Source organism: Phragmites australis, chromosome 10, assembly GCF_958298935.1.
Source record: "Phragmites australis chromosome 10, lpPhrAust1.1, whole genome shotgun sequence".
Classification (NCBI taxonomy): Eukaryota; Viridiplantae; Streptophyta; class Magnoliopsida; order Poales; family Poaceae; genus Phragmites; species Phragmites australis.
The window spans coordinates 3,727,668-3,742,780 of NC_084930.1; the positions used below are offsets into that span (position 1 = coordinate 3,727,668).

The 15,113-nt window shown below is 43.4% G+C and overlaps 1 protein-coding gene across 1 annotated transcript in view; it reads left to right on the plus strand.

The window, feature by feature from the left end:
• The window catches only part of LOC133883728 (BEACH domain-containing protein B-like), a 33,637-nt gene extending 18,910 nt beyond the window's left edge, over nucleotides 1-14,727 (plus strand). The window contains exons 22-40 of the mRNA XM_062323145.1: nucleotides 6,059-6,323; nucleotides 6,419-6,622; nucleotides 6,691-6,912; nucleotides 7,015-7,191; nucleotides 7,276-7,388; nucleotides 8,241-8,699; nucleotides 8,796-9,006; nucleotides 9,184-9,405; nucleotides 9,496-9,954; nucleotides 10,035-10,325; nucleotides 10,395-10,847; nucleotides 10,929-10,975; nucleotides 11,084-11,177; nucleotides 11,335-11,541; nucleotides 12,070-12,195; nucleotides 12,272-12,643; nucleotides 12,736-12,967; nucleotides 13,513-14,261; nucleotides 14,352-14,727. Coding sequence (XP_062179129.1) covers nucleotides 6,059-6,323; nucleotides 6,419-6,622; nucleotides 6,691-6,912; nucleotides 7,015-7,191; nucleotides 7,276-7,388; nucleotides 8,241-8,699; nucleotides 8,796-9,006; nucleotides 9,184-9,405; nucleotides 9,496-9,954; nucleotides 10,035-10,325; nucleotides 10,395-10,847; nucleotides 10,929-10,975; nucleotides 11,084-11,177; nucleotides 11,335-11,541; nucleotides 12,070-12,195; nucleotides 12,272-12,643; nucleotides 12,736-12,967; nucleotides 13,513-14,207 — 4,849 coding nt within the window. The 3' untranslated portion in view covers nucleotides 14,208-14,261; nucleotides 14,352-14,727. The remainder of the gene's footprint in view (nucleotides 1-6,058; nucleotides 6,324-6,418; nucleotides 6,623-6,690; nucleotides 6,913-7,014; nucleotides 7,192-7,275; nucleotides 7,389-8,240; nucleotides 8,700-8,795; nucleotides 9,007-9,183; nucleotides 9,406-9,495; nucleotides 9,955-10,034; nucleotides 10,326-10,394; nucleotides 10,848-10,928; nucleotides 10,976-11,083; nucleotides 11,178-11,334; nucleotides 11,542-12,069; nucleotides 12,196-12,271; nucleotides 12,644-12,735; nucleotides 12,968-13,512; nucleotides 14,262-14,351) is intronic.
• The last annotated feature ends 386 nt before the right edge of the window (nucleotides 14,728-15,113 follow it).

Consider the following 15,113-nt stretch of genomic DNA (forward strand, 5'->3'; position numbering starts at 1 on the left):
CTAACTAGGAGAGCAAGGTGTTACCCTGATGGCTTAATATTGTAGTTTTGATGATGAATTCTTGATATCGAACAAAAATAATATATATTACAGTCAGACTTATATAATTATACAAGAGTAATCCTAATCAGAACATGTATATCAAACAAAAAAAGAAAAAAATATTGATGGGCCATTATTATAGAACTAGTCAGCCCATTTGCAAACAAAACCTCCAAGCCCACTAAACCAGCCCACTACTTACCCTACCTCCTCTTCTTTGCCCTCTGCCCCTCTACGAGCAGCCACTCCTTTACAACCACCGCCGTCGCCGGCTCCACGACCTGAAGGGAGCAGCGATGGCGACCAAGATGGCGACGGTGACTCCATGACTTGCGATGACTTGCAGCGATGGCGGAGGAGCCCTTCCCATCCTCCATAGTGGCTGCGGCCTCGACTCCCTCATCTCCCGTCTGTGGGTGGTGGGCGGCTTGCAGCGGGCGGCCATGACTCCCTTAGGTTAGTTCGATCCTCCCTTCCCCTCCTCTCTAGGCGACATCCCAGGGGTGTCCCGGCGGCGTCCCGACATCGATCCCGACCCTCTATCGGGACTGTTGCTCGGCTTAAGGAGGGGCGGCGACACGAGGGGTTGGCGCTACTGGAGGTTGCGACGAGTCGTTTTGAGGGAGGGGATTAATTGGTGGTCAAGGGGATTAATCGGCGATCAACCAGATTAATTGGGTTGTCAGACCAATTAATTGGCTGGCCGATTTTAGAGCCGATTACACCCTAATCTACTTGTTGCCCTAGCGATCAACGATTACTCGACCGATTAATCGGAGAATCGGCCGATTTTTTCATCACTGTGTTTGCCTTCATTTTCTATGTATTGAATCTCTAGATTTTGCATATTATTATTAGAATAAAACATGATTTGATAATTCATAAGTTCTTCATATATCATACTTATTTAAAGTAGATGGTGAGTTTTGTAAAAATGTGCAGCTCACTGTATTCCAAATCCCTAAAAAGGTAGATATACAAGCATGGTGATATGCATATAAACCCCTGTACAAAGGGGAAAATACAAAAGGAACATGTACATCTAACACCTCCCTTCAAACTCATGGTGGGTCAACTACACTGAGTTTGGAGAGGAAATAACTATGTTGAGCCCTTGTTTGTGCATTCGCAAAGAAGTTAGCTAATTGGAGCTCAGAAGGCACATATTGAAGAGCCACAACCTGATCCTGCACCTGCGGTCTCATGTAGGAAGCATCAACACCGATATGTTTGGTGAGCTCATACTTCACTGGGTCTCGAGCAATACTGATCGCACCAGTGCTATCAGACGAAAGAGGAGTGGGTGCTGTAATCGACACACCAAAATCCGCAAGGAGCCACTGGAGCCAGATGACCTCAGATGTCAACGTCGCCATAGCCTGTAACTCAGCCTCAACACCCTGGGAATCTGCTGTCTGCTTCTTAGTCTTCCAGGCAATTAGGGAGGATCCAAGGAAAACACAATAGGTAGAGAGAGAGAGAGAGAGAGAGAGAGAGAGAGAGAGAGAGAGAGAGAGAGAGAGAGAGAGAGAGAGACGATCAGAGTGATCACTAGCCCAGGTCGCTTCAAAATACGCCTAGAGCTGGAGGGAACTAGAGCGATGGAAGAAAAGACACGAGAAATGGTGCCACGAAGATATCGCAAAACACGAAGGAGGTGTGTGTAGTGGAGTTGAGAGGGAGCAGACACAAACTGGCTGAGGATGTGAACAGAGTGAGAGATGTCCAGACGAGTGATCCCAAGGTAGACAAGACTCACAACAAGATGACGATAATGAGTGGGGTCGACGAGAGGCTCACCATCAGTGGAACGGAGATGAACACCAAGCTCCATGGGTGTATCAATCGTGCGATGATCGGTGAGAGTGGCTCGAGCAAGAAGATCCTAAATATACTTCTCTTGGGAGAGATAGATGCCGTCAGGCGTGGCAAAAAACTCAATCCCAAGGAAGTACCAAAGAGGACCCAAGTGAGACATCAAGAACTTATCACTAAGGTGCTTCTTCACAAAATCAATGAACTGAGAATCATCACCAGTGATAATCATGTCATCAACATAGAGAGAAAGAAGCGTGCGACCACGAGAGAAAGTGTGAACAAAGAGAGTAGGGTCATAGTTACTAGGCTGAAAGCCAGCATTAGTAACAACCGAAGAAAAACGCTTAAACCAGATCTGAGGAGCCTGCTTGAGGTCGTAAAGAGAGTGACGCAGACGACACAACATGCCATCAGGGACAGAGTACCCTGGATGTGGCTGCATGTAGACCTCACGTAGCTCGCCATTAAGGAAGACATTCTTGACGTCTAGCTGAGAGATGGACCACTAGCGAACAGAGGCAACAACCAGAAGAATCCAAGCAGTGGTCATGTGAGCAACTGGAGCAAAAGTCTCATCATAGTCACAACCGTGCTCCTGCTGAAAACCACGGACCACAAGACGAGCCTTATAACGCTCAAGAGAGCCATTAGAGTGAGTTTTGATCTTGTAGACACACTTGCAAGTGATAGGAGTGGCATGGACTGGCAGAGGAACAAGATCCTAAGTGCTAGTACACTCCAAAGCAGCAATCTCCTCAGCCATAGCATGCAGGTACTCCTGGTGGACAGTAGCTTCTCGGTAGGTCATGGGCTCGACAAGAGTACGGCGATCACAGAGATCATCTCCTCAGCTATGAAGCCAATGCGCTCAGGTGTTTGAATAGTACGACGATCACAAAGATCATACCAAGGTGGAGACTCCGGAGTAGGTCCGAGAAGAGACGAAGAGGAATAAGATGAAGGAATATGGCGCGATCGATGAGTGTAATAGTGAGTGATCGCACGAGGAGGATGCTTCGGAGGAGGTGGGGAAGCAACCGGAGGTGGAGCGGAAGGCGATGGTGAGTATGGAGATGGTGATGATGGTGGTTGTGGAAGAGGAGAGGATGGCAGCGGAAAATACAAATAAGAAAGAATAAGAAAATAGAGTGACTCAGCTGTGGTGGATGGAGTACTGGTGGAAGAATGGGGATAGTAGGAATGGGATTCATCAAAGGTGATATCTCAAGAAATCCTCATCCGATGAGCAATATGGTCATAACAGCGATAACCCTTGTGCTCCAAACTGTATCCAAGAAAACACACTCAACAGACTAAACAGTCACCTTGGTGCGCTCACGAGGAGTAAGAAGGACATAGCATACACACCCAAAACACCGAATGTGACTGTACCCAGGAGGCTTGCTAAAGAGGCGCTCATAGGGAGTACAACTATGAAGAACAGAGGATGGTTGCCTGTTAATGAGGAAGATAGCTGTAGAGACAACCTCAACCCAGAAGTGAGGTGAAAGATTAGAGGAGATTAGAAGAGCACGAACAGTCTCAAGAATGTGACGATGCTTGCGCTCAGCAACACATTCTGAGCATAGACACTAGGGCAAGAAAACTGAGCAAGAGTTCCCTAGTCAACTAGATAGCGACGATGTGCATCTGAAAGTACTCACCGACAGAATCAACACGAAAAACTCGTATGGAAGAGTCAAATTGAGCGCGAATCATAGTGACAAACTGTTGGTAATTGGAAAGGAACTAACCACGAGAAGACATAAGGCAAATCCAAGTAAATCTCGAATAATCATCGATAAAGATTACATAATAGGAGTGAGCCCCCTTTCGAAATGAAGGGAGCACACCCCTATACATCAGAGTGGACAAGGTTAAAGGGACGCTGAGACAAAATCACTAAAAGGATAAGGGAGCTGCAACTGTTTACCAAGCTTGCAATCCGTACAATGAAGAGCAGCGTCACTAGAGACAGGACCTAAGATACCACTACCCACCAAAGTGGAAAGCCTAAAACCAGAGAGATGGCCTAGACAACGATGCCACTATGCAAAAATGGTGGTAGAGGAAGCAGCTGACATGGAGGCAGGAGAACTGGATGACTGACTGTGCGAAGTGGCTGAAGGAAGATATAGCCAATCAAGCTCCCAGAGGCGTTGAGTCATGACGCCTAGGACCAGTCCCCACCAGAAGCCCAGTATGAAGATCCTGAACACAACAAGAGTCAATCTCAAGAATGATATGACATCCATGATCAGTTATCTGACCAGTGAACAAAAGGTGCATTGTGAGTTTAGAAACATGAGAGATAGTAAGGACATAAAAAGAGGAAGTAGAAAGAGTGCCCCGTCTTGCAACCAGAATGGAGGTGACATCTGCTGTCTGAACTATAAGTGGTGAACTAGGAGGCGACATAGAAGATAGATGAGTCGAATCCAGAGTCATATGGAAGGAGGCACCGGAATCAAGAAACCATAAGGATGATATACCTGGGTGGGAAGGAGTGGAACCAGAAGGTTGAGCAGTAGTCCTGAGTGTGAGGTAGAAGCTGCAGTGGTGAGACAATGGAACAAAGCAAGGAGCTCCTGCTCTGCGGCAGACACAGAACGAGAGCCCGACTGACTACAATCACCTCCTGGGTTCTGAGAGAACCGACTGTTGCGTCGTGCCTTCTTCTTCGGTGCTTTTTCACGCTGCTTTGTAAAACATACCCGAGCAGTGTGCCCTGACTTGTCACAGTAGTCACAGACGACACCAGAAGGGGTCCCCACTACCACCGGGGAGGGTTGTGTCGTCAAAGGAGGCGGAGGCACCTGGGGAGGTGTGCAAGCTAAAGAAGGGACTCGTGCAGCCAGGATAGAGGTGGAATGCTGAGCCATGCTCACATCCCCCGCTCGAAGACGCATTCTCCTTAGCCCGTAGCTCAAGCATTGCCTCGTCAAGCGATGGGCGCAGATGGCGTGTCAGCAGCTGCGATCTGATAGACTCAAACTCAGGGCGAAGCCGGGAGAGGAACTTGTGAAGACGAAGAGTCGACCTCTGACTCCGGTGGTGGTCATAGCACCTGCAGGTGCCAGCAGTACAGAACTCTGCACCCAAGTTGTCCAGATGTTGCCAAATTGCTAACATATGACGGTGGAACTCCTCCACAATGGAGTCTACTGTGAAAGCGACTGAGCCTCCGTCACGGTAGCAATGCACAACACCTCGTTGCGAATCTCGTAGCTGCAGCGGAGGTGAGCCCACATCAGCTGTGTAGTGTTGAATCCCTTGAAGGACATCGAGAGATCAACCTCCATGCTCACAAACAGGATGGCCTTGGCACATGCCTCCTCACGTAACCAGGTCACATAGACAGCGAGATTTGACTGGTAAGTCTCCATCTCGGCCTCGAAAGCATTAATCAGAGGAGCCTTGGCAGCATCATCATCAGCATCTGGCGGATAAGTGGGTGAAGTCGGAAGAGCGGGACAAGGCGGACATACCCGCTTGCCGGTGAGGTAGCCCCACAGCTACTGACCACCCATGTGGATCTCCATGTGAAACACAAACTCCCCCCAGTTGAGACCATTGAAAAGCACCGGGCACCGCGAAACAGGAATGACACTCGTCCTCCCGGAGGACGCCATGAAGACAACAACCTCCTCCTCCTTCTCTTTTCTTTTCTACTCACGCACGCACTCACACCTGGGAAAGCACGGGGCTGCAACGGTGGGAGCCGGAGCTCAGGGTGGTAGCGGCAGGAGCCGGAGCTCAGGGTGGTAGCGGCCGGAGCCAGAGCTCTGTGGGGGGGGGGGGCACTCAGCTGGGGGTGGAGGCGAAGGCAGCCTTGGGCACTCCAGTAGGGGAGGCGGCTGCAACGGCGGGAGACGGAGCTTGGGGTGGCAGCGGCGGGAGCTAGAGCAGAAGCAGGGGAGGGAGGGGAAGGTAGATGGAGCTGCATAGCTGCCGGCCGGTGGAGGCTCACCGGCGTCTAGCCGGTGGCACGGCGATGGCGGCCGTGGATTGAGAGGGCGACGACGACGGCTGTGATACCATGTAACAAATGTGCAGCTCACTATATTCCAAAGCCCTAAAAGGGTAGATATACAAGAATGGTGATATGCAAATAAACCCCTGTACAAAGGGGAAAATACAAAAGGAACATGTACATCTAACAAGTTTTTGGTATATCTGACCTTAGTTCTTTCTTCAGGGAATATGAACCAGTCCGACTGTTGGGGCTTCAGCTCCTTGGAAAGCTTTTGGCTGGGATTCCATCTGAGAAGAAAGGAACAGAACTATTTCCGTTACCCATAGGGCAGTGTAGACCCATCGCTGAAAACTTAAGAAAGGAAATAACAGTTGCACCTCAATTGTTCTTAGATACAGTGTCTGAAAGGCTCTTCAAATTTCCGCTCTCAGATAATTTATGTGCCGCACTTTTCAGTGTTCTTCTTGGTGGAACCAGTCCACAACAGGTTATTTTACCAACTTCATTAATTTTATTATTTTTTACCAACATTTTGAGTATTTTTTAATTGAAAACCGTGTATGCGCTGTTTTCTCTGTACAGGTCCTCCAGGAAAATTCTCAGTTTGATCCATCAAAAGATAAAACTTGCAACCTTTCAAGCTTGGGACCTTTTCCCGTTCCTCAGATTTTGGTCTGCATCTTTAGATATATGCACTCTTGTCAAGATTCTTCTGCACGTACAAGAATCTTACATGATATTCTTGGTTTATTGGATTTAAACCCTTCAAACATCGAGGCCTTAGTGGTATTTATTATTTCCTTAGTTCTATATTCATTTCTTATTGTGTGTTGATCGTGAAACGATTTTATTAGGAGCACAGTTGGATCTCTTGGCTTGAAACATCTACAAAGCTTGATGTATTTAAGGACTACAAATCAGTTTCTAAAGGTGAGCTTGACAATGTGGAGACCGATGAACTAATTCTCGTGAGGAACTTGTATTCTTTGGTCCTTTCATACTACCTGCGCTCTGTAAGAGGTGGCTGGCATCAGCTTGACGATACAGTTAACTTTTTTCTTTTGAAAATTGACCAGGTTGGGTGTTATCTCATTCTTTCTTTATTACATTTGTATGACAAACTTGGTAGTGTATGTTATTTGGCACTAATGACATTATTGAGATCCGTGACTCTGCAGGGACAGTTATCAAGTTTGTATTTGCTGCGGGACATACTTGATGATATCGCGGGGAGCCTGCTTCTGACATCTGTGGAAGAAAATATTTTCCTTTTGCAGCCATGCTGCGATAATGCATTATATTTTTTGAAGCTTATACAAGAGTTGATTGTCAATCAAATTGGAATTAAGCTCTTGGTATGCTTCTAAACATAGCTGTATTGAACAGAAAAGGTCTTGTTATACATACATGTGCAATATATCTGTTGTTTTCTTCTGCAGTTTCCATCTCCTAGTCTTCCAAAGGAATCTTCACAGGATAAAATATGGAAAGAAGATATTAAGTCGACAATTAATGAAAATTTAAATGCTGAGACCAATGGTCAATGCACAAGGTACTAGTTCGTTCTCTATGTTTCCTATGTATTATGCATTTTTTAAACATATGTTGTGTGTTCAAATATTTTGTAATAGATGCCTGTGAAATGAATTCCAACCTACAGTTGATACTGCTGGTGCTGTTGCCTGCAGCTTCTCTAGTCAATGCACATCTGAAGACCAACTATTTTGTCCATTAGTCTGTACGAAACTTAAGCCAGACAATAGTTACGGCCTGTGCTAGTTTTTATGCTACAAAGATGAAGACCACCCGCCATGTTCATTTTAATAGCTGTTTATATAAATGATACATGGGTGACCTTTCAATTTGTCATTCTGATCAACAGTCCATGAAATGTGGTGCAAACTCAATTCAGATAAGGCCTTTCAACAACAGTCGTGATCATTAGCCACAACTTACAACATGGAATACTACGATGTTGGCAGACAGTTGATAATCCTGTGCTTGCAGACACTGGCCTCATTATTATATCATTTATTCGTTGGTTCCCACGTATGATGTACATTTTAATCAATAGGCATCACTAGTATATGCAGTATTTTTTTTCTCGAACAACTAGTATATGCAGTATTAGCTTAAATACATACTGTACTGTTAGTTGAACATTTAATATTTACACTTGGTGCATACACAAAGTGTGCTAACTAATATGTTCAATTACTATGCTTCTTAAGGTTCATCCAGTGTCATTTTGTTTTCCAGAATCCCTTGATAACCTATTTTTGTCATATGAACAAATGCTGTTTCATATCCTTTCATTTGTTTTGGATTTTGTGATGTCTGTAAACTCGGAGTAGCTGAACTCTGAAGCATTGGCATCACCCTTAATTGATTTGTCAATTCCCAGCTTGCTTTGGAGAGCTTTCAAATTTTATGATGGAGATAAAGTTAGTGATGATTGGTGGAGCTTCTTTGACAAGGTATGGAATATTATATGTAATTTGAATGGCCAAGGACCAAGCAAATTTCTGCCAAAGGGTCCAAATGTTGAGGTTGTGTCTTTGGGGCAAAGGGCACGTGGATTGGTGGAGTCTTTGAATGTCCCTGCTGCAGAAAGGGCTGCTGTTGTTGTATCTGGAGGTATTGGTACTGCATTAGGTGCAAAAATGAATAGATTTGCTGACAAAGCTACAACTTCGAGGAAAGAGATAGTTCCAAGAGTTTTCTTCCACCTTGTGATTCTGTACCTCTGCAAAGCTGGATTAGAAAATGCATCCAAGTGTATCATGCAGTTCATGTCATTGCTTCCCATTCTTCTAGTTTCTGAAGATGACGAAAGCAAAAATAAGCTGCATTTTTTGATTTGGTATGTTTTTACTAAAAAAAAGATATGGTATGTTCAATACTCTGAGCTGTCCCTGAGTGTGCATAAAACATCCTCCTAATTCTTTTCTTTGTACAGGTCTTTACTAATTGTAAGATCACAATATGGGCAGCTTGATGACGGCGCACGCTTCCATGTTTTATCTCACTTGATTCTTGAAACTGTCATATCTGGAAAGTCCATATTTGTTAATAATATCTTGGGCAGAGATGATTCCGTGGAAATCAACAACAATAAAGAGACTGGGTTCATTCTTAGCTTTATACAGAAGGATCGTGTTCTTGCCGCGGTCTGTTCCTTTGTCCATGTGTTTAGCTTTGTCAACAATGGCTTTGTTGTTGTGTTAGAAAGATGTATCACTTCATTGAGTGGACGCGTTTTAAGTTTTGCACCTTTGATCAATTGTGTTGATTCTGCCTCCCCCCCCCCCCCCACCTAACAGATTATCAGCTTTATTACTCTTCAGGCTGCTGATGAGGTTAAGCACATGAAGGCTGTTGAGGCTGATCGCTTAAAGCAGCTGCAAGAACTCCACTCTAAGCTTAATGAGTATTCCACCAAGGAGACACAGCTACTGCAGACCATTGAAGATGAGATACATTTTACTATCACTGCTGCGCTTTCCGCAGATGACAGTAGAAAAGCAATTTCTCAACTAGCTTTTGATGAGGATCAGCAAATTGTCGCGGTAAATGATTCTGTCTTAGTTCTACCAAATATGGCAAATGCTTGTTTAGGAGCACGTAGTCATATAGTAACTATTTGCCTTCTGTATCAGAATAAGTGGATACATATTTCCCGTGCTCTGATGGATGAGAGGGGACCATGGTCTGCTAACCCTTTTCCAAATAATGTTGTGACTCACTGGAAACTTGACAAGACAGAGGATAAATGGAGGCGGCGGTTCAAGCTCAAGCGTAATTACAAATTCGATGAGCGGCTTTGTCATCCTTCAAACTCAAGGAATGAAAGCTCAGTGCTTTCTGTTGACCAACCTTCTCTTAGTACCAAAATTCCTGATAAACTAAAGCGGTTCCTTCTGAAAGGAGTGCGGGGAATCACAGAGGACAGTGGTTACGAACCATTCGAAGACACAAATGATACAAATGAATCTTCCCAAAATACTCCTTCAGAGGACCAAAACCTGAATAACGCTGCAGATTCCTCTGAATATCGCATTGCTACTCATAATAAGAAAGAACCATCATCTACTAATGGAGATAACGATTACACGAAGGTAAAAATATAACATTTAGTATAAATTTCAGCTGAAGGTACCGGACAATTGTTGATTTCTGTTCATTGACCATTTTGCAGGTGTTATGTTCAGTTTGCTGTGTTCTTGTAACCCCAAAGAGAAAACTAGCAGGGCAATTAGATATCACACGAACTGTTATGCATTTTTATTTTGAATTTTTGGTTGAAGGAACTGGAGGATCATCTGTTTTCAGCAAGTTTAAAGACAAAAAAGATCCAGACTGCAAGAAAGAGCTGGGAGGTGTGGAAAGACTTGATGGATGCCGAGACATTCTGATTGAAACCAACGGTGTTTTGATGCAAAACCAATCTAACAAGATCAAACGTCACAGAAGGTGGAACATAACCAAGGTATCTCTCTCTCCCTCCTCCCTCCCCCTCACTTTGCTCGCTCGCTTGATCCCCTTTATGTGTTTACAGATAAAAGCAGTTCACTGGACACGCTACCTACTACAATATACGGCATTGGAGATCTTCTGTGATGATTCAAGTGCTCCTATATTTTTAAACTTTTCCTCCCAAAAGGATGCTAAAAATGCTGGGTCTCTCTTAGTTTCTCTTAGGAATGAAGCTTTGTTCCCTAAAGGAAGTACCAAAGACAAAAATAGTATCATTTCATTCATTGACAGGCGAGTCACACTTGAAATGGCTGAGAATGCCAGGGAACAATGGAAAAGGAGGGAAATCAGTAACTTTGAGTATCTTATGATTATTAACACCCTTGCTGGACGATCTTACAATGACTTAACTCAGTATCCTATATTTCCATGGGTATTGGCTGATTACACCTCAGAAAAACTTGATTTCAATAAGTCATCTACTTTTAGGGATCTTTCGAAACCAGTTGGTGCTTTGGATGAAAAACGCTTCAAGGTGTGGTTACTACTGAGTACTTGTATTAGTACGCTGGCATCCCTTACGATGGCTTCATATACGTAATATGTTCTTGGGCAGGTTTTTGAAGATAGGTATCTTAATTTCTGCGATCCTGATATACCTAGGTTGGACCTTAACTCAAAATATCATCCATTTCTTTATTTTTTCCTCTCCTTGCTGTTTGAGTTCACACTATATGCACTAAACTACCATGATTTATTTTCTTCCTGCAGTTTTTATTACGGATCTCACTACTCTAGCATGGGGATCGTTCTTCATTACATGCTTAGGCTCGAGCCTTTTACAGCCCTGCATCTTAGCCTTCAGGTTCTCACATTTTCTTAAAAACTGAACATATGGTCCTCTTATAATCAAAACATGATTTGTTAATACACCTTTTTTCATGCCATATTTCACCATAGTTCAAAATACAGTATCTTGTCATATCTTTTACCATTATCCGTGCTTGACACTTCTTGTGCAGGGTGGTAAGTTTGACCATGCAGATCGCCTGTTCCATAGCATTGACAGTGCTTACAGAAATAGCTTATCAAATACAAGTGATGTGAAAGAGCTTATTCCTGAATTCTTTTACATGCCCGAATTTCTTGAAAATTCAAATTCATATCATCTTGGTGTCAAGCAGGATGGTGAGGCTTTAGGTGATGTTGCTCTCCCTCCATGGGCAAAGGTAATTGATAGTTCTTTTTTATGTTAATTACATATGTGGTTGTCACACTTGTTTTCTTGAGGATGAATTATTTGTCCACCATGATAGTTCTTTTATTATTCTAATGACAGTTTGTTATTTCTACGAATCATCGGTGACTTTATGTTGGTCCACCGTATTTGTAATATTCACATATTATCTACATTACCATTTTCAGTTTCACAGAACTTTAGAGTTATGCAGCCTGATATATCTAGTTTTCTCAATATAAAATAGATTTACTCGTGCAAGAACTCCCAGACTAATTATCTCTCTAGATAATGTCTTTTTCATTCAGAATTTGACCATCTTCAGTTAGCAAATTCAACCCTATCAAGTTGCAATGTTGCATACAGCAACTTTTGTGTAATTATGTCAGCTCAGGTTCATGTGACATACATTGTTAATTTTGAAACTGAGACTGTGCTAGCTTTCACATACATGGTTTTATCTATTGTTCCATCCTAATATGGTACTTTACTGATATGAGGAATTAATACAAAATTGTAGGGTTCTCCTGAAGAATTCATCCACATCAACCGACAAGCCCTTGAAAGTGAATATGTGAGCTCAAACCTCCATCACTGGATTGACCTCATGTTTGGTTACAAGCAGCGTGGACAGCCTGCCTTTGAGGTGCAATTGTTAACTTTGCCTGCATCATGAAACTTTAGCAGTGGATTATTTAACTTGTATGTATTGTTTTGGATAGGCAGCAAACATATTTTACTATGTGACATATGAAGGTGCAGTTGATCTGGAAAATATGGATGACATGTTGCAGAAGTCTGCTATTGAGGATCAGATAGCGAATTTTGGACAGACACCAATCCAGATCTTCCGGATGAAACATCCAAGAAGAGGGCCTCCTATCCCAGTTGCTCATCCACTGTATTTTGCCCCAAAATCAATAACACTGACTTCAAGTGTTTCTAGTACAATCAGCCACATGTCTGCTGTATTATTTGTCGGTTTGTTGGAGAACACAATTATATTGATGAATGAGGGACTTGTATTGTCAGTAAAGCTGTGGTTGACAACACAGCTGCAGTCAGGTGGAAATTTCACATTTTCTGGACCACAGGTTCTTCCTGACTAAAGGCACCAATAACCGTTAGAAGTATTGGCATACTGGTATCTACTTTTGCTTATTGCATTTATTCTTTATTTTTGTAGGAACATTTCTTTGGAGTCGGTTCAGATGTTATCTCTCCCCGTAAAATTGGCACTTTCTTAGCTGAAAATGTTGAGTTTGGAAGACAGTGTTTAGCAACAATGCAAAATAATGGCGATAATTATTTGATTTTATGTGGAAATTGGGAGAACAGCTTCCAGATAATTTCTCTTAGTGATGGAAGAATTGTGCAGAGCATCAGGCAACATAAGGATGTTGTTGGCTGTGTTGCAGGTACCAGAGTCATTTTCGTGAGTTTATGCTTTTCCATTTTCTTTCAATGTTTCCAGAATTAAGCTATTAGATCTTGGTAGTTAGCAGAAATAACAGCTAATGTGCAAAATACTCTGTAAAGGGCTTGCAATCAATAAGATACAGAACCTGTGTATTGTCTTTTAGGCTCAAGCCCCTCAAAACGGACAATAGTCAGTTGACGCATCTCTTCTTATTATGTTTCTTGCATGTATGTATGCAATAATATAATAGGAACTTACATTATTCTCTGTTGACCACTACATATCCTTGTTTTGGGCTCAGTAATTTGGATAATAATAAGCGCAGCAAGACCGCTTACACTTTTTATTCTGCGATCATATCTAATTGGAACCTATCTAATTAGATATTTCCTGGGTAAGGTTGCTCCTTTCTTCTGTATTCCTGCATTTTGAAAATGTCAATGTTACTCCCTATCCCATATTGCTTCATCCTATAAAAGTCCCTGCCCTTATTCTTTTTTCCTTTTTGTCGATAACATAAAGCATTTTTTTTTTGCGCTGCAGTTTCATCTGACGGAAACGTGGTTGCAACTGGTAGTTATGACACAACTGTTATGATCTGGCATGTGTTTCGAGGAAGACCGAGTGATAAAAAATTAAGGAACGCAAATTTTGAACTTTCGGAGGACCATGTTATAATGGAAAGGCCTGTTCATATCTTATGTGGTCATGATGACATTATAACATGTTTATTTGTTAGCACGGAACTGGACATTGTTATTAGTGGTTCAAAAGATGGAACCTGTATTTTTCATACACTGCGTGAAGGGAGATACGTTCGGTCCATTCGCAATCCTTCAGACATGGGTTTGTCGAAATTGGTGGCATCACAGCATGGGAGGGTGGTATTATATTCTGTGAGTGACCTCTCCTTGCACATGTACTCCATCAATGGGAAACATATTGCTTCTTCAGCATCAAGTGGACGTCTCAATTGCATGGAACTTAGTCGTTGTGGAGAGTTCATGGTTTGCGCCGGTGAGCATGGGCAAATAGTTCTACGTTCTATGCATTCTCTTGATATTGTTTGGAGGTATGATGGAGCTGGGAAGGCAATTACTTCTCTAACTGTGACCCCTGAGGAGTGCTTCCTAGCAGGAACCAAGGACGGTTGCTTGCTTGTATTTTCAATAGAAACTCCTCTCCTTCGAAGGGGGAGCTTGCCACGGAATAGAATCAAGCCGTCCACAACTGGTTAAGTCGTGATGAACTTCTGGCTCCAAAAAATCCTCCCTTCAAGCTATAAGCATGAGGTACGTCAAGTTTGGATTGAGTTGCTTTTCTCATGTTTTTCTAAACCATTGAGTTGCTTTTCTCATGAATTTCCTTGAAACTCTATGCAGGTCATTAACAGAAAAAAAAAACGCACAGAAATGTTTCCATGCTCATTTAGTCTGTACATAAAGCCCAGTTTTGTCGTTCGAGAACATTACATAAAAGCTGAGATTCAGGAATGAGGATCCTCAACAGCTGATGATGATCCCATGAGCAGTCAATCTGATAGTAGTGAACTAATATGCTGAACATTGATTAGCACTAGATCCATGGTTGACTTCAAGGTAGGCGCAAGCATCTTCAGTCTCCGCTCGGTAGGAACTGACATATATCACAATTTTACTGAGGTGTAGCATACCATTTCTGCTGTTGTTTTGTGGAGTAATACTATTCCCTCCAACAGTATGCATTTCTATGTATTACAAATGTAGGTTGTTTTAGACTTGTGTACAAAGATTAAGAAAGTAGATTTGCGTGTCGAGGTTTACTTTATCATCGTGCACATGGAAAACAAGCCAGCTGGTCGTGAATCTGTTGATTCTGTCCAGCGCCCCACCTGCCCTGCAGTGGCGGTGCGTGACCCAATCTCAGGGGGCAAATAGGGAACGGACCAACTTGTCCATGGCCACGAAGAGGCGACGAGGCTGGGCGCTACGGCCCCGGGCGGAGGGAGCCCGCTCGCCGGCGACCGCCACAGATGACGAGTCATCCAGCAAGTATCGCACTCGGAGACGCGACGGATCTAGCGCTGGGCTGTCGAGCGGAGGGCGCCAGCTCACCGGCGAGCTCCGTGGTTAACAAGGTGGCCGGCATGCGCCGCAAGAGGGGAG